This window comes from Equus caballus, chromosome 3 (genome assembly GCF_041296265.1).
Source record: "Equus caballus isolate H_3958 breed thoroughbred chromosome 3, TB-T2T, whole genome shotgun sequence".
Classification (NCBI taxonomy): domain Eukaryota; kingdom Metazoa; phylum Chordata; class Mammalia; order Perissodactyla; family Equidae; genus Equus; species Equus caballus.
The window spans coordinates 31,659,880-31,678,856 of NC_091686.1; the positions used below are offsets into that span (position 1 = coordinate 31,659,880).

Consider the following 18,977-nt stretch of genomic DNA (forward strand, 5'->3'; position numbering starts at 1 on the left):
AAATGGCTTCATAGATGCAAAGTGCTCAGAACAGTGCCTGGCCGGGGGAGTGAGGGGCGTGTGTGGGAAGTCAGGGGGCCCTGGGTTTCACGTCCCCGCCCTGCCCCTCCCAGGGTGTGACTTTGAGGAGGGGATTGGCCTCACCGAGCCTCAGTTTCCTCATCTATCAAAGGGGAACGTTCATTTCCACCTCAGGGGGCTCCTGTGAAGATTAACCCAGCCGAGACCTGTGTCAGGCTGACACGCTCCCCGATGCGGGTCAGCGGTCAGCAACTATTAGCAGCCGACGTGAGCGCGGGTCATTACCAGTCTCCCTAAGGGTTCTTTGAGATAATTTTTAAACCCCAGATATCTCCCTTACTACTTCAGCTGGCCTCCTTCCTGCCCTGCTGACTTGAACTCACATGGTGCCTGGTTATTGACTCTGCAAAGGGTTTTCTCCAACGCGACCAGCACGAACCCTCCAGCTCTCCTTTTTGGTATTTTGCCACTCCACGGAACAATCGATAGCTTTGTTTATTCACAGGGGAGTATTTTTATCAGCTATTAAGCTCTGAGGTCCCGGAGAGCTGTATATACATTTTAAAGCATTAGGTCCAGGAAACAGTAGGTTCAAGAAAGTTCCTGAAGTTAAGTGACCCACGTGCTGGCCCTTTTTGCATAGGGTATGGGGGTCACAAAGCATCTTCTCTTCCTGGAGTTGAAGGCCAAGGCCTCGGTGACAGGCAGACGTGGGACTGCAGCCAAGCGGGGCCACTGCCCTTTCTTTCCCACCGTTTTGAAAATGCAGAGGGAGCTGTCAGGACTCCCCGTCAGCTTTACCCTCGAGGCAGGAGACTGGGGGGTGAGGAGCGGAGGTGATGGGGCCACTCAGGAGCCCTCAACTGTACCCAGTCTTCAGGCTGAGCCACCTCCTGGGTGACCTCTGGCATTGTGCGGCTTCTGTGTGCCGGCTCTATTTTTGGCCACTGGCTCCCTCGCCTGACATGGTGCTGGGAGGTCACCAGAAGACGCCCATACACACACACACACACAACCAGCTGCTGCTTCGTGGTCCAGACACCCCCCTTAATCTCTATCCCCCTTGATTTTTCTCATGTGAAGAGAACTAATATGTACATAGGAAAAAGCTGGGTCTGCGCTGACCACGGATAAAAAACGCCTCGTCTCATCTCCCAACGCCCTTAAGAGAATGGTGCCCCCATTTTTCAACAAGGGCGCAGAGCTTGGAGAGATGGAGCCCCCCAGAGGTCACAGGCGGGCCGCGGGGAGGGGGATTTTGGCCGCCCGGCTGCCGGGCCGCATCCTTCGCCGCACGCTGTGTCTTTGCGTGTGGCTCGCGGGGCTGGCTTCCTGGCGCTGGCCCTCCCTCTGGGTTTGCTCGGTGTGTCCAGTCCCTCCAGCTGCTGTAACACGTTACTACAGACGAAGCGCCTTAAACGACACACATGTAGCATCTCATAGTCTGGAGTCAGAATGAAAATCCGTTTCCCTGGGTGGAAATCAAGGTGCTGGCCGGGCCTCCCTCCCGGCAGAGGCTCCGGGGAGAATCCGCTCCTTGCCCTTTCCAGCTTCTGGAGGCTGCCCGTGCTCCTTGGCTCGCGGTCCCAGTCACTCTACCCGCGGCTTCTATCATCACATTTCTCTCTCAGACACATCTCTGACCCTCCTCTTTTAAGGACCCTGGTGATGACATTTAGGGCCCACCTAGATCACCCAGGACAATCTCCCCACCTCAGGGCCCTTAATTCATCATGGCTGCAGAGTCCCTCTTGCCATGACGGGAAACATATCCACAGGTGCCAAGGATTAGGACGTCGGTGTCTTTGGGGCATGGAATGGGGGGCTACTATTCTCCCCACCACACTGAGGCCTCCTTGAAGCCACTCTCCCCTCCCTTCCTGCCTCAAGGCCCCCCCCCCCCATATCCCCATTGCTCATTCATTCAACAAATATTTCTTAAGCACCTGCTGTGTGCCAGAACCTGTGCTGGGTGCTGAGGAGACAGTGGTCCCTGCGCTTGTGGGCTTATAGCCTGAGTGATGGACAGACCACGTTTACTCATGACAGGCAACTGTTCGACGACTGCTGGGGAAAGGACAGGGAATTCTGGATTTCCCAAACAGGACAGGCTTGCCTAGCCCAATGCAGTCACAGAGGGCTTCCTGGAGGCAGTGGCTTTTGAGCTGATCTGGAATGGACATGAATCAGCTGTTCTAGGCAGAGGAGGCCCAAGCTGCGTGCCTAGCCCTGACTTAGAGACCAGACACGTTGCTGCTTTCTTTTTTAGAGCCATTTTAACTTTACAGAAGAACTAATAAGGTAGTAGTATGGAGGAGCCCATACGTCCCAAACCCATTTGCTCTATTGTTAAAATTCGTATATCAGTGTGGGACATTTGTTATAACGAATGAACCAATAATGGTCCATTATTCTTTTTTTTTTTATTGAGTTATTGATAGGTTACAATCTTGTGAAATTTCAGTTGTACATTAATGTTTGTCAGTCATGTTGTAGGTGCACCACTTCACCCTTTGTGCCCACCCCCCACCCCACCTTTCCCCTGGTATCCACTAAACTGTTCTTAGTCCATAATTTTAAATTCCTCATATGAGTGGAGTCATACACAGATTATCCTTCTCTCGCTGGCTTATTTCACTTAACATAATTCTCTCAAGGTCCATCCGTGTTATTGTAAATGGAATGATTTTGTTCTGTTTTGCAGCTGAGTAGTATTCCATTGTATATATGTACCACATCTTCTTTATCCATTCGTCTGTTGCTGGGCACTTAGGTTGCTTCCATGTCTTGGCTATTGTAAATAATGCTGCAATAAACATTGGGGTGCATAGGGCTTTTGGGATTGCTGACTTCAAGCTCTTTGGATAAATACCCAGTAGTGGGATGGCTGGATCGTATGGTAGTTCTATTTTTAGTTTTTTGAGGAATCTCTATACTGTTTTCCATAGTGGCTACACCAGTTTGTATTCCCACCAGCAGTGTATGAGGGTTCTTTTTTCTCCGCAACCTCTCCAACATTTGTTGCTGTTAGTTTTAGATATTTTTGTCATTCTAACGGGTGTAAGGTGATATCTTAGTGTAGTTTTGATTTGCATTTCCCTGATGACCAGCGATGATGAGCATCTTTTCATGTGCCTATTGGCCATCAGTGTATCTTCTTTGGAGAAATGTCTGTTCATGTCTCCAGCCCATTTTTTGATCGGGTTGTTTGATGTTTTGTGGTTGAGTTGCGAGAGTTCTTTATATATTATGGATATTAATCCTTTGTCAGATATATGACTTGCAAATATTTTTTCCCAGTTAGTGGGTTGTTTTTTTGTTTCAATCCTGTTTTCATTTGCCTTGAAGAAGCTCTTTAATCTGATGAGGTCCCATTCATTTATTCTTTCTATTGTTTCCCTTCTCTGAGAAGGCATGGTGTCCGAAAAGATCCTTTTAATACTGATGTCAAAGAGTGTACTGCCTACGTTTTCTTCCAGAAGCCTTATGGTTTCAGGTCTCACCTTTAGGTCTTTAATCCATTTTGAGTTTATTTTGGTGAATGGTGAAAAAGAATGGTCAATTTTCATTCTTTTACATGTGGCTTTCCAGTTTTCCCAGCACCATTTATTGAAAAGACTTTCTTTTCTCCGTTGTATGCCCTCAGCTCCTTTGTCAAAGATTAGCTGTCCATAGATGTGTGGTTTTATTTCTGGGCTTTCAATTCTGTTCCATTGGTCTGTGCACCTGGTTTTGTACCAGTAATGGTCCATTATTCTTAACTGAGGTCCATGCTTTTATCACATTTCCTTAGTTTTTCCCTAATGTCCTTTTCCTGTTCCCAGGCCCCATCCAGGATCCCACATGATATTTAGTTGTCCTGTCCCCCCTGGCTCCTCTGGGCTGTGACAATTTCTCAGACTTGCCTTGCTTTTAGTGACCTGGACACTTGTGCAGGGTACCGGTCAGGGATTCTGTAGAATGTGCCTCAGCTGGGATTGCTCTGGTTAGACATTTGTCAGGGTTAGACTTGGGCTGTGGGTTGTGGGGAAGACCCCAGAGGTGAAGCGCCCCTCATCCTATCAAGGGTACGTGCCGTCACCACAACTATCGCTGTTGATGTTGACCTTGATCACCGGGCTCGGGGGTGTTTCCCTGCGTTTTAATGTGTTGCCAATGAATAGGGTTCTTTATGTGAAAGATCCTTGTGCCTGGGCCACCGCTGCTGTCACTCCAGCCGAACCTCCCCTGTCTCGTCCATCCAACGCAGCCCCCTCAGGGTCCTCTCCCAGGCTCTGTGTTCACTGAGCCTCTTGACCCCTGGAGCCTGCGGTGGCTCCTGCTCCACGGGCGTCGAGTCTAAGCTCTGCCCTCTGACCATTCACGGCCTGGCCCGCCCACCTCCCCAGCCCGGCCTGCGCTTAGGAGAATGGGGAGTGTGCAGAATCCAGCTGTGAACGTCCAGCCTCTGGGCCTTGGGAAAGTTTCTTCAGCTCTCAGAGCCTCAGTTTCCTCATCTGGCAAGTGGGGAATCAGAGCAGTGTCTTTCCCATGGGGTTGGTGTGAATGCTTCAAGTTAAGAATTGGAAATTGTAGAGAACTCACGGGCCCCTGTTTGAGAAATGCTGATCTAACCACGCTCTTGTGAGTTTGTAGGAAGATGGCTTCTCTAAGATGGTCTTATCACTCAAATGACAAGATCCTGAGGGGTAGGACCCGCCCTAGACCGCTTATGTCCTCGGCGGTATCTGGCGCACAGGAGACTCACTTCTTGAGTGGTCCCTGCTGGGTCTCTGGTCAGTTTTGCAGGATGGTTAGGAGTACGGTTTCTGGAACCAGCCTTGGGTCAAACCTCAGCTCTGGCACTAAGCAGCTCTGTAACCCTGAACAAGTTACTTAATCGCTCTGTGACTCAGTTTCCCCATATGTAAAATGGAGAAAATCATAGCATTTTTCATGGAGGGCGTGAGGATTAAGAGATAAGCCTTGTAAAGTGCTCAGCAGGGCAGGGCCGGGTACATAGTAGGTGTTCTAGAAATGTTAGCACCCACCTCCTCCTTTCCTGGTGTGTGTGTGTTTCTGGCGTTGACATAGCTTTGGGCTGGCTCAGTGATATTCAGACCACATGGATCACACAGGAGTCTCCAAGCTAGGTGGGATGTGGCATGTTAGGAGAGAGGCCCAGGTGTTTGAAAGGTGTATTCTAAATCAACCATTGCCTAAGTTTTTTAATCTTATATTAAAATTTAAAATAATGTTAAAAGAGGGTATGAGACTTTATGTTTTTCGGGAGGGGCTGCAGGTCAAAGCTTTTCTGATTCCTGGAGGCGTCTCAGGCCATGGTCTGGGACTTGTTCCCTGATGCCGACGTGTCCCTTGTGCGTCGTCTGTTGTCAGATGACATTAAGGTGCTGGATACGGTTCTGTGCTTTTAAAACCAGTTCACAGGGTGAGCGGGCAGATTCCATCGTCCCTTCCCTTTGCTCCCTAAGGTCACCGACCTCCTGGTGGACGAGTCCAGTTTCACGGGAGAAGCTGAGCCGAGCAGTAAGACAGACAGCCCGCTGACAGATGGAGGGGACCTCAGCACCCTGAGCAACATCGTCTTCATGGGGACCTTGGTGCAGTGCGGGAAGGGGCAGGTAAGCCCCGGGGCACCCTGGGGGCCTCGACCTCCGTCTCCAGCGGGGGGTCTCCCAGCTTCAGACCTCACACTTCTCTCTCGCACACAGGGAGTCGTGATCGGGACAGGGGAGAAGTCTCAGTTCGGAGAGGTGTTTAAGATGATGCAGGCTGAAGAGGTAAGGGCTGCAGCGGGCTTTGGTCTTCTTGTCGGCTGGGCTTTGGGATTATTCTCAGCTAGTGATGCCAGCCCTGCCTACCCCTTAAGAATGAGGATCGTATAGTTATTCTGAGTATAGTTTTTAAAAATTTATTTTTATTTTAAGACATTTATTAGGATTTTGGGCAAGATGTAACTTACACTAACGCACGCAGATCTTAAAGTGTCACGGTCAATGAATTTTTATATGTGTGTGTCCCTGTGGGATCTTCACTCTGCTCAAGACAGATCAGAGCCAGGCAGAAGCTGGGGGACGCTGCTGGGATCTTATCTAACCAGCCCATTGTTCTCATCCTTTCAGACGCCTAAAACTCCTCTACAGAAAAGCATGGACAAGCTGGGGAAGCAACTGACGCTCTTCTCGTTCGGCATAATTGGTGGGTGAAGCGGTGTCTGCACTGGGTCCTGGGGATGGGGCTGGGGGAGCAGTCCTGGGCAGCCACGGCTGACTCTCACAGGTTGTGCTCCTCTGCTGCGGGAGGATTCCGGGTTGGCATCAGAGACTGACAGCAACAAGAGGTTTCCGTCTTAGTCAGATCAGGCTAACTGCTGTAATAAGCAGCCCCACATTTCAAAGACTTTTTAACATGGTCAGAGTTTATTTCTTGCCCACACCACAGTCCACGGGCATCTTCCTGGTTGAGTGGCTTTCCTGGATAACTCACCTCTGAACACTGACCCAGGGGCCCAGGCCCCTTCTGCATTGTTGCTCTCCCTTTCTCTGGGTCCTGGGAGGCCACCCATAATTTTATTCAGCCAGCAGGTGCAGCAAGAGAGGACACGGAGACTTGTATGGGAAATTTCTAAGGCATGGACTGGGAAGTGCAGTCATCCCCTCTGCCCCTTCTTGATTGGCTAGAATGGAGTCACATGGCCTATTGAACTGCAAAGGAGACTGGGAAATGTAGTTTACAAGTGCTCCCAGCCATGCCTCTATGGTACCAAGCTGGCTGTGCCTGGGCTTGTGCCTCCTGGCCAAACCACAACACGATGCTGCAGACCTAAATTCGGGTCTGACGCCTGAACATCCCCTTGGGGCTGCCTTGGTCCCCTCACCTGCTCCTTCCTGCTCTCTCCAGCTCTGGCTTTGCTTCTGTGTCCTTTGTTCCCAGCCTTCAGAGCCAACCAGTGCTTGGCCCGTAGTCAATTCTCAATAAACATCTGATGAGTGAGTGAGTTAATAAAGGAAGAAACCAACACTGCCCACAGCACAAGCAGTGACGGGAGGAAGGACTAGAGAGTCTGCTGAAACTGCAGGGTCAGAGGAAGGTCTGGGACAAACAGCTGGCCCTCCTAGGGGTAGTTTTCTTGTGCCTCTGGCCACCCAGATGCATGAATTCATTTAGTGAGTGTCTTCTGACACGCTAGACCCTGTGATAGGTTCTGGGGCCACCCAGATGAGTCAAATACAGTTATCTTCTCTTTGAAGAGCCCCAGGAGAATGGAGGAGAGACATCTGAACAAATATGAGACATGAAGGTAGCAGTTAATCTCGTTAATCTGGGAGAGTTGGGAAGGCTCCAGGAGGAGGTGATATTAAACTGGGTCTTGCAGGATGAGTAGGAGTTTGCCGAGTGAAAAAAGAGAGGACTGGGGATTCTAAGCAGAGCAAAGGGTATATTCAAAGGCATGGAAGGTACCTCCCACTCCTTTACAACTTGTAAGAGGTGGTAAATTTTGCAAAGTGGTTGCGAGGATGTGGCATGGAGTCAGGGCTCTCAATTCTGTCGTGCTGGGGACAGATCTGCTCTCTCTGTCCTCACAGGCCACCCTTCCCAACATTCCAACATCCAGTCTCCTTTCCAGGCTTCAGCGTTGGGTTTAGTGCTCAGAGTTTGCTAAACCACTAGGTTTACTGTTTGTAAGGAGCTCTATGCTCTCTTCCCTCCTCTCCGCCCTACTTTGTCCTGGAGCTGTGATGGAAAATGGGTTTTATCTTAACCCGCCAAGTCTGATCACAGCTCTGGGGCTCTGGGCTGTGAGATGATCTTGAGGCCGTGCTCAGGCTTGGTGGCAAAGAGGTCTGTGATGGCTTAGTGACATCTGTCGTGGACACAGGAGGGGAAAGCGGCTGTGCACCGCCATTCATCTGCCATCCTCAGGGTTGCATGTCGGTCAGGCGTCTCTGGCAGAGCAGAATGCCCACATGGCCCTGGCTGCCCGGAGGCCCTTTTGGCATTCTAGAGCAGGGTCTGGAAACTATGACTCTTAGGCCAAATTGGGTTCGCTGCCCTTTCTTGTATGGCCCACAAGCAAAGAATATTTTTTACATTAAGAAGAAGAATATTTCACTGACATGGGAGTTATATGAAATTCAGATTTCAGTGTTCATAAATAATGTTTTATTGCCACGCCCACTCACACATTATCCGTGGCTGCTTTCCCGCGACAGTGGCCGAGTTGCAACAGAGACCATGTGGCCCACAAAGCCGAGACTATTTGCTATCTGACCTGTTTATAGAAAAGGTCTTGCAGCACCTGCTGTAGGTGACTGGGCCCCCCAGAAGGAGACTGCGGCTCCTTCCGTCTCAGTAGCCCCAAGAACAGATGTCAAGTAGCTGCGCTTCAAGGCAGATTGTCAAATAGATGGTATGAACAGGCCTTTCCACAAGATGAAATTTGTCCAAAAAAAAAGTTCCGACTCAGAGGTCCTTCAAGGTCACTGCCTTGTGTGAGCCGTTACTCCTCAAGTTATATTAGAACTTAGTGAAATTGGCACATCTGTGGTCAGTCCCATGATACCACTTAGACCTTTTTCTTTTTAATAAATATTTCTAGAATGTTCTAGGAGAGCGGGAGTTTTGAAATAGTGTTCCATGGATCCCTAGAGGACCCAGGAGGAGATGCAGGGAAGCAGTGGTGGCTGGCAGATGCTTAATTACTGGCTTTCCAGGGGCAAGGAGCGTTTGCCAGTTTCCGTGGCGTAAACGGCCAATTTCAAGCTCCCAGAGGGGAGTGACCAAACGTGGATTTGGGAAGAGATGTGCACAAGTGGCTCCTGAGCCCCTGTGAGCGAGCTCCAACCTTTCACTGCAAGGAGGCCATCAGGGCAGGGTCGCATCCTAGTGGGTGGACCCCCGCCCCCATTTCTAACAGACCTTCCACCCTCTAATCCTTTGCATCTGGCTTTGTTTGGGTTCCAGCTAGGATTTCATGTGACTACTGAGTTCTGTTGCTAATCATAGTATGAAAAAATAATAATAATTATGAATCAGATCTTGAGAACCCCCCACACACAGACACACACACACCCCACTACTGCCCAGCACAAAACTTGCCCTGGCTCCCCATTCCCTGCAAAACAAAGCTGATTTTTTTTTTTTTTTGAGGAAGATTGGCCCTGAGCTAACTACTGCCAATCCTCCTCTTTTTTTTGCTGAGGAAGACTGGCCCTGAGCTAACATCTGTGCCCATCTTCCTCTACTTTATATGTGGGATGCCTACCACAGCATGGCTTTTGCCAAGGGGTGCCATGTCTGCACCCAGGATTCAAACCGACGAACCCCGGGCCACTGAGAAGCGGGAACGTGTGAACTTAACCGCTGTGCCACCAGGCCGGCCCCAAAGTTGGTGTTCTTTAGCAAGTCCTCCAAGGACGTCAACAGACCATTCCCCTCGCCTTCCCACTTTCCTCTCACCCCTTCCAATAACCATGGCGGCAGCAGCTAATGACGGCCATTTACTGTGGGCCAGGAGCTGTGCTCAGTAAGCACCTCCAATGGACTGTGACATCTTAAATCCTGAGACAACCCCTTAAGGAAGGCGTGGTCATTATCCTCACTCTACAGATGAGGAAACTGAGGCTGCCCCTGATGGCCCCAGAACTTGTCCCTATTACCGAGACATCTCATGCACTTTCATGGGTCCCAGCATGACTCCTGCCACTTCTCTGTCTCAAGGGTCCGCCTCCGACGGTGTCCATGTGTCCGTGCCCCGCACAGGGCCTGAGGTTGAGTAAAGACTGGGTAATGATGAAGGAGAAAATGGAAGAGGGAATAGATTTAATCAAGAACACGGTGGGATAAAATAATTTAAGAAACAGTGGCCCTTCCGCCCAGTACAGGAGCAGCTGTCGTCTGCCACATCAGATACCCCCCGGGGAAGTCCCGGGTGTGTGTGGCACGGAGGAGACCTTTGGAGTCATCTGTAAATGTCTGCAGACGGCCCGGAATAAACTGGGTGGTTGTGTTTTTAACTTGACCTGGCTGGGTCCTTCCCTGAAAAAGTAGGACCATTCTTTTCTGTGGGCGTGGAAGGACCTTCCTTAAAAAGCTAAAGGAGAGGGGTTGCAAGCCCTTGGGGTTATTAACCGCTGTCCTGTGTCTATATTCCTGTAAACTGTCTAAGGAAATGAGTTTGAAATGCCTTCGGATGGTGGAGAATGTACTTGTGTGCGTGCGTGTGTGTGTGTGTGTGTATATTGTTTTGTTTTGTTTTGCTCTCTTCCCCAGGCTTAATCATGCTCACCGGGTGGCTGCAAGGGAAGCAGCTGCTCACCATGTTCACCATCGGGGTCAGGTAAGGGCGCCGTGCCGTCTCTCCCCTGGTCAGTGCAGCCGGAGGAGGCGGGGAGATTTGGGAGCGGGAACGGTGTGGGGCGGCTGCACCCTCCTCACCGCAGCCTCAGCCTCCCAGCAGCACGTTGTCTGACAGGTCGGGGCCCAGCAAACGCCTGCAACATGAATGAAAGCAGACCATAGGGAGTTCCTGTTCCCGTCACTCTTTGCCTGTGGGTTTGGATCTTTCTGGCTAAGAGCGTGGACTCCAGAGCCAGCCAGCCTAGGTTTAAATTCTAGCTTTGCCCCTTACTAGCTGCGTGACCTTGGGCAAGCTTCTTAACTTTCTGTGCCTCAGTTTGCTCCTCTGTAGAATGGGAGTGATGATATAGCCCCTCCCAGGTCGTGCTGAGGCTAACACAAGTTAGCATGGGCGGGTGCCCGCGACAGCACATAGCCACAGTGTGTGTTTGCTTATTATCTGTCAGGAACTCAGTCCAGGCCTCCTTGTTTTCTGGAGGAGAGGACAAAGGGCATGTCATGGAGGCCACACAGTTGATGGCAGGGCTAGGCATCAGGGCCGTTGTCTTCAAGCCCAGGGAACCTGCCTTCCTCCACATGGCAACTCTAACAAGCGACAGTCCCCCTGCCCCTGCCGGGTCCCAGTGGGCGATACAGAGATGAAGGGGGGAGCCCAGCTCCGTGCAGTGGCGTGACGTTGCTGTGGCTTTTCCACGCTGCTCACCAAGGCCAGGGAGGCAGAGTGCGGGGGAGTGTCACTGACTGGGTGTGTCCTGGTGGAAGGGTGGCAGGTGACCCTTCTGGGACACGGAGAAGGCAACACATTTCTAGGCTCCTGTCAAGCCCGGTGCTTTGGGAGGGTGACCGCCCCCGCCATGGTCTTGGTGTCTGCAAGATGGTTTAGGTGATACGTGGAAAATTATTTTAAGGTCTGTGGGCAAAAATATATATACTGAGTATATCAAACCCATGATGGACACATACTTAGATGCCTGTCAACTAATGAATAAACAACATACAGTGGAATATTAGCCACGAAAAGGAACGAAGCACTGAAACATGCTACAACGTGGATGAACCTTGAGAACGTGATGCTGGGGGAAGGGAGCCTGCCACAAATGACCACGGGTTATATGACTTCATGGATATAAAATGTCCAGCACAGGCACATCCATAGAGACAGAAAGGAGACGAGTGGGCTCTAGGGGCTGGGCCAGGGGAGGCGGGGGGACGAGGAGTGACTACTAACAGTGATGGGGTTTCTTTCGGGGGTGATGAAAATGTTCTAACGTTGACGATGTTTGTACAACTCTGCGTCAACTAAAAACCGCTGAATTATATACTTTAAAAGGGTGAACTTTATGGTATGGGAATTACCAATAAAAAAACAAAAGAAAACATAGAGGAGGTCGTTAGGAAGCTGTGATGACGAGGATCCTTAGAGCCTTTCCACTTTATATGTAAAAAGCAAACTGTTTGCTGACACGGCGCTGTGTCATCGCAGTCAATTACAGTCACGCCCCCACACTGGACCGGGCGTCCCGGGGGGGCTGGGACAGGTCAGGGCTGCGGCTTCCCCAGTGCTGACCGGTGTGGGCCAGAGCACCTTGCTTTAAGGGCTGGGAGGGTACGTCAGTGGTACAGGGTACTGTGTATAAACGAGTGTGCCCGTGACCTGGCAGTTAGCAATAGCAGAGATTCGGGTGCAGGTCTTTAAAAACACCAGGGACCTTGTGTTTCAGTCACACTGCACTGTGTGCCTTGATTGAAGGCTAGGCCAGCAAAATGCACGCCTGGGCAGGAGTGTGTCCTATTATAGAGGCGTTCACTGACTATTGTTTGAATGAATGGAAACTGGAAAAGTCTGTGTCTGGTTTTAGACACTTTGCCATTCCTTAAAAAACAAAATCTCATTAACGCCAGATCCTGGGTGATGAAAGAATAAAACTTAAGAGAAAAGTGAAATTGGTTTAGAGAATATTATGCAGTTAGAATACAGAAGGTACCCAGGGGCCAGCCCGCTGGTGGAGTGATTAAGTTCGCGCACTCTGCTTCTGATCCTGGGCACAGACATACACACCACTCATCAAGCCATGCTGTGGCAGCATCCTACATATGAAACAGAGGAGGATTGGCATGGATGTTAGCTCAGGGCCAATCTTCCTCAAGCAAAAAGAGGAGGATTGGCAACAGATGTTAGCTCAGGGCCAATCTTCCTCACACACACACACAAAAAAGAATATAGAAGGTACACACACATGACAAAAACCGTAAAAGCAAAATGCAATGACAGACATTTGGAAAACCCCATCTCAGACTAATTCCAAAAAATAAAGTCCACCTCCTTCCTTAAAAAAAAAAGAATTCCTCTAAGGAGACACACAGACATTCAAACCACATCAGGATACTTAAAAAGATAGTTCTCCGTGTGAAACCAAAAGCTGCACGAACAGTTCATTGTCCTCACGTTTTAGCTTTAAATAATCTATAAATAAATGGGTTAATACTGGGGTCTGGGCTTTTCCCCACAAAGTTGTTGGAACCTTGAAGATAAGGCCACTGTGCTATATGGGCGGTCCTGCTGGATTTCAGGCTTTTTCCCTGAAACGTGCCAGGCTCATCTTTGCGTTTTGCCAGTGGCCACGAGGAAGGGCTTCTAAGCTGCAGATCACAGAGCCCAAGGTTTTCTTCTGAACGTACGAGGTCATGATCTCAAGTCCACCGGGGTTTCCTGACTTTATAGCCTCAGCTGCGTGCGAGCGAGGGTGTAGAGGAAAAAGAAACCATCCTCACGAGCTGAGCACGAGAGGGATCCAGTGAGAGTCACAGCTGGATCCCACACAGAAGGGTGACTGACCATCGACAGCTCTGCGAGGATGCTTATGAGCAGGGGTGGAGAGGACCATCCACGTGGATGCTGAAGCTGCCAAGAAGGTGAAGCAAGTGGAGAGAGCACTAGGAAAGCGGTTCTAGAGTCTTCAAGGAGCGGGAGGGGGCGTGCCCAGGGGTCTCGGTGCTGTAACAAGAGGAGGAAGCATGAGCAGAACGTGTGACCCCCAGTTCATCACTGCACAGCTCCGTGAGGCAACCGGTCTCCACTTCACAGATGGGGAAACTGAGGTGTCGGCTCACATGCTTGCCCACAGTTACAGAATCGGGGGGCGGGAGAGACAGGTTGAGACCCACTGCGTTCTGACCGAAAGCCAGCGTCCTTGTCAATGCCGCTTGCTGCCTCTCGGGCAGATAGGAACTCTCCCACATGCCACCACCCCACTGCCTACCCTCCCCCCAGCGCTCAGCAAGGCTGTCGATTTGCCCTACAGGTGTTTGTTGGGCTTCTGTTGACTGTTTGCATCATCCAGATAGAACTGGATCACGGAGTTTGCAGGCTGGTGGGGAGAGTAAATATAAACAATTTTAGTGAACATTAATAAAATAATCACAATTTATCATCAATGCTACAAAGGACACAATTGCAGGGAGAGAGATTAAAAGGGAGATCAGAAGGTGCGTGCCCTGAAAAGGTGGCCAGGGAAGGTGTCTCTGAGGAGTGGAAGCTGGAGAGGTGAGAAGGAGCCCACTGACAGCAGAGCCGGCTGGGCTCGGCAGGGGATGGCCTGGGCAAAGGCCCGGAGGTGGGACCCAGCATGGTGCACCTGGGGGACGCCAGGGGGAGACGGGATGGGCTCCGTGAGCAGAGGAGATTGTGGAGTCAGTTAGGGGACAGATCCTGGGGAAGCTTCTGCTTCTCTCCTGATTCTAGTCATGTCATCAGGACCCTTCTCAACATGCCATGCCAGGCTGTTACGATTCCTCTTTTGGAGCAGAGAGGTGAAAAGCGTTGGCCGTTCTTGACACAGAGACTGATGGCCACGGAAGTGGATCCCAGCTTGTGACAGACAAGAGGGAAGAGGGGGTGATGGGGAGGGGAAGCTGGCTGTGCGGTAGAAGGTGGAGTCTGAGGTGCGGGCAGGGCAGCCTGGGAGAGTGGATCCCTGTAGAGTCCCTCGGACTTTTTTTTTTTTTTTTTTTTGCAGGGTAAGAGTGGCCTTGAGCTAACATCTGTTGCCAATCTTCCTCTCCCTTTTTTTCTTCCTCCCAGAGCCCCAGTGTATAGTTGTGTATCCTAGTTGTAAATCCTTCTAGTTCTACTGTGTGAGTCACCACCGGGGCATGGCAACTGACAGACGGGTGGTGTCGTTCCACGACCAGGAACTGAACCCGGGCCACCAAAGCAGTGAAAGCACTGAACTTTAGCCGCTAGGCCACCCGAGCTGGCTCTCAGAATTTAGCCTAAGAACATAAGGGCCCCTGGGGAAGCATGTTCAACACTGATTGCCGGTGGCCTGACTCGGTGGGTCTGGGTGGGGCCCAAGACTCTGCATTTCTAACAAGCTCCCAGGGGGTGGAATGCTGCCTGATCAGGGAGCACACGCTGAGCAGTGAGACTGTGACTAGAAACTACCCCAATCAGGGCTCCAGCAAGAGGCAGGAAGAGGGCTCAGCGGACGAAGCCTGCAGAGGCAGGTGTAGCGGCAGAGGGACAGAGAAGCCGGAGCCCTGGGGGCTCCCAGGAAAGCAGAGTGCTCAGAAGCCATGATGCTAACACGCTCCTGAAATAATGGTGCATTCCCGTCCCATTCTGTAACCACGGAAAGTTCCAGGAGCCAAAAAGACTATTAAAAATTTCCAGGTAAATAATGAAAAAGGCGCCATGTCCATCCCCGCCCTCCCCCCCAGGGCAATTGACTGGTCCTTTCTGACCCCCTGTCTGAACATGCCCTTCGTCGCATTCACCCCGCCTGGTCCGTGGGAAACTTGCGACCAAGAGAAAATTTACTCTGTTCGTTTCACTTGACTTGGAAAGGATGAGGTTTTTCCATTTTTAGCAGAACAAAAGTCACTCGAAAGCACCGAATCAGAAGTTAGAAATGGTGGGATAGAAGGCCAGGAAGAGATTCTCCAAAATAAATAAAATGAGAATGGTTCTTTTAGAAACTTTAGAACGGTCCTAATTCCCCCTGCCTAGAATGACATTCGAGACAATCCAAGGGACACTTGCTTTTCCTGGTCCAGGCTAATCTTTATTAGCTTGCGGATTAATTTTTCATGATGGGGAAAGCATCCAGGTACGTGCTCACCCGCCCTTCCCACGCCACGTGGGGAAGGTCCCCATCGTAACGCTCTGCAAATGTTTGCTGAGCTGGGCTCGTCGGCCTGAGTCATAAAACCGAGGAAGTCTTCTTGCTGTCACCATAGAAACTGGTCACAGTCCCTTGACCAAATTCAATAATCTTGGTTTATAGAACTTGTTCCTGAATGCTCCATTGTCTCTGGGCGAAAGGCCACATGCACGTACCGTATTTCTTTGATGCAAAGATGCATGTTCTTTTTCATGCTTTAACGTCTCTGAGGTCCGGCTGCATGTGATAAGCAATGTGCTGGGGAAGCACCGTGCCCTTGACTGGCAGGTAGTATCTCTTCTTTCTTAGTGGGGCACGAGATCACGCTGCCCTCCCCCATCAGCAGCGTCCTTGATTTCGTGAACTGTGATAGCCGTGTGTGACTTTGGGTGCACGGGCATCCAGCAGCCAGGCCTTCTGAGTATGAACAGCCCATGTCAAGCGATTGGCGTGTGCTAGGCCAGCGTGGCTCTCGGCACCTGCCATATGTTCACTCGTTCTCGTTTGTTCCTTCAGTAAATATTTACCAAATGCCTACAGGGCCCTGCTGGGTGTTTACTGCAGAGGGTGAGCTGTGCTGGGGTGTGGCGTGGGGACGCTCATGGCACTGCTCTGCACAAAGGCCCCCTCTCACTTGCTCCAGCCTGCCCTTCAACCCTTCAGCTGCCCTCATTGGCCTGAGGTCAGCGGAAAATCCAGAACCCACCCTCCGCCTGGGCCAGGCCTGCTCAGGAGTGTGGCCTGCGGGATCAGTCAGCTCCAATGTCCTGGAGCCATAGTTGAGGCAGAAGGAGTCCCTCTTAACAGCCTATCCGGTGTTGACACACCACCCACAGGAAGCGCATGCTGTGCTCAATCTCATTCAGATTCCCAAGAGAGAGGCTCATTGGTTCATCTTGAGTCACATGCTTGCCTCTAATCCAATCAGCCGTGACTATGGGAGGGCGGGGTCACATGGTACAGAAAGAGTAGGAGAGAGAATAGAAAAGTGATGAGATGCCCAAAACAGATCTGCTGCAACAGGCAAAGGCAGAGCTATGTCACTTTACCTCGCTTAACTTTAATTTCCTCGTCTGGCTTCCTTACGGGAAGTGCCTTAAACCATTGGACCAATGAAAAGTGAAATTCAAGGGACCCGAGGAGGACATTCTGAACAAAAAGATTCCACTTCCCTCTTATTGCCTGATTCTGGAAATTCCTTTCATAGGGCCCAAGATTTTTCTAATGAGAACAATGTAAATGCAAAAGCACTTAAAGAGACAAAGACAACTGACAGACTAATTCACACTAAAGTGTGGATGCCTCATAGGGGAGGTCCCCTCCCAAAGGCAAGGTTTTGTAGGGTGAGAACTCAGAGCAATGGATGCTGAAGGAGGAGGCAGGTGCACCATGGCGTTGGAAACAGAGAACAGAATGGGGGCGTTGGGACACCAGAGACGAGCTCCACCAGGTAAAAGTGTCGCCAGCCCAGTTGGGATTCACATCGTCCTTGAGCATGTGTTAAAGGGGACCTGTCTGGCCTTTTGATCCAGCCTGGCTGTGGCCACCATCCCAGAGGGTCTGCCCATTGTTGTCATGGTTACGCTGGTCCTGGGAGTGCTGCGGATGGCCAAGAAGCGGGTCATTGTGAAGAAGTTACCCATCGTGGAGACACTGGGTGAGTGACTCCAGCTGGCTGGATTCTTGTGAGTTGGATTGAATGGATATTTTGGTGCCATGTTAATTCACCCTGGTTGTCCCATAAGCCTCTGAGTTGACGGTAATGACTTCTTTTTCCTGCAAACTCTGATATTTTCTTCTGCCAGGTTGCTGCAATGTCATCTGTTCTGATAAGACAGGGACTCTGACTGCCAATGAAATGACTGTCACCCAGCTTGTAACGTCTGATGGGCTCCACGCTGAGGTGAGTCCTGTGCGATTTAGAAGGTTCGAGACAAAGGTATGCCCTGCAGACCCTTTCCCTCCCAGAGAAAGCACGTGACGTCTTCTAGAAAACGGTGAGAAACAAATATAGGTTATTGGACAATCTCCTTGCTACAGATAGCAGCAAAGAACATGACTGATTTAGGGTAGCCATCTTTATTTTTTAATTATCTTTCCATAATAAGCACATTTCAAAATTGAGAAGCTAGAAAACAATCACCCATAACCTCACACAATCAGCTGACCACGAGGAGTCTATCTGTGTTTTTCAGTCTCTCTCATGCGTTCGGCACAGCTGTGAGCTCCCTGAGTGTGCGATTTTGTATCCTGCTATTCTTTTCACAAAACTTTGCAGGCCAAGGGGGCAACAATGATGGCCCGGGGGCCAGTGTGCATTTTTGTAAATAAAGTTTGATTGGCACGCTGCCACACCCTTTCGTTTACGTCTTCGTCTCCGGTTCCTTTCACACCGCTAAGGCGTGAAAGGCAAGTTGAGTAGTTGTGATAGCGACTGCGTGGAACGCAAAGGCTGAAATATTCGCTCTCTGGCCCTATGATAAAAGTGTGCCCAGCCGTGTTCCAGAACATAAGCACTCTTCTATGCTGTTACTTCATTTTCGTAACCATAATCGTTACCGGCTGCAGAATATCCCGTTGCGATTTACTGGAGCAGGGCCCTGAGTCGGCGAGGTATTCTGATTGGAACTTAATCCTGCAGGGAGCATCTTCGTGCTTGAAGCCTTGTTCGTGGGGAGGAGTATGTCCTTGGGAGGGATCCCCAAAAAAGAGATTATGGGCCCACCGGGGGAGCGGATTTCTGACTCTGGGTGACCTCCTTTCTGCGGCTCTGCCCCCGCAGGTCAGCGGAGTTGGGTACAACGGCAAAGGGACCGTCTGTCTTTTACCGTCAAAGAAAGTCATTAAGGGGTTTTGCAATGTCTCGGTCGGGAAATTGGTGGAGGTAAGTGTCCGCGGCGCCACGGCGGAAATACGCATGTAAAGCGGAGCTGATGGGGGCTCTCTCTGGACAGAGAAACAGCAGTTGGACCAAGTGGTTCTTGCTGACGACAGGGCCACACCCAGGGGTCAGGTTGTCACAGTGGCCCGGAAACAGATGGCAAATCAGAGGGAAGGCAAGAGCTGGAGCTGTTTGTGCTCCTTGCTGCCTGCTGGAAGGGCTTTAAAGAGACGCCTGCGCTGGGCGCTGCCTACTGCTGTCGTTGATATGTGCTCCTCCCCACATAGCCGTGCCCTCCCTCCGTGAGGTCTGAACCGAGCTCTCGTCTTATGATTTTTAATGAGTCTGTGGAAGTCCCACCTCCAGGGGCCCACTTCATTACCACAGCGACCCTATTATCTCAGCTGTGCAGATGAAGAAACAGGGGACTCAGAGAGGGGGTGTGAGTGCCCAAGATCACCCAGCCACTGACGGAGGGAGCTGGGATCCACCTCCATGCTCTTTTCCTGTGTTTGTTTCTCCTTTTCTGTTTTTTTTTTTTTTTATTTTTATTT

General features: G+C 50.6%; 1 protein-coding gene across 5 annotated transcripts in view; it reads left to right on the forward strand.

Moving 5' to 3' along the window:
• The window catches only part of ATP2C2 (ATPase secretory pathway Ca2+ transporting 2), a 77,331-nt gene that overhangs the window by 36,374 nt on the left and 21,980 nt on the right, over nt 1-18,977 (forward strand). For all 5 annotated transcript variants that reach the window (XM_001499832.7, XM_023637416.2, XM_023637415.2 and 2 more), the window contains 7 exons: nt 5,493-5,642; nt 5,733-5,801; nt 6,144-6,219; nt 10,294-10,360; nt 17,075-17,199; nt 17,348-17,445; nt 18,325-18,426. In XM_001499832.7, the coding sequence (XP_001499882.3) occupies nt 5,493-5,642; nt 5,733-5,801; nt 6,144-6,219; nt 10,294-10,360; nt 17,075-17,199; nt 17,348-17,445; nt 18,325-18,426 (687 nt within the window). The remainder of the gene's footprint in view (nt 1-5,492; nt 5,643-5,732; nt 5,802-6,143; nt 6,220-10,293; nt 10,361-17,074; nt 17,200-17,347; nt 17,446-18,324; nt 18,427-18,977) is intronic.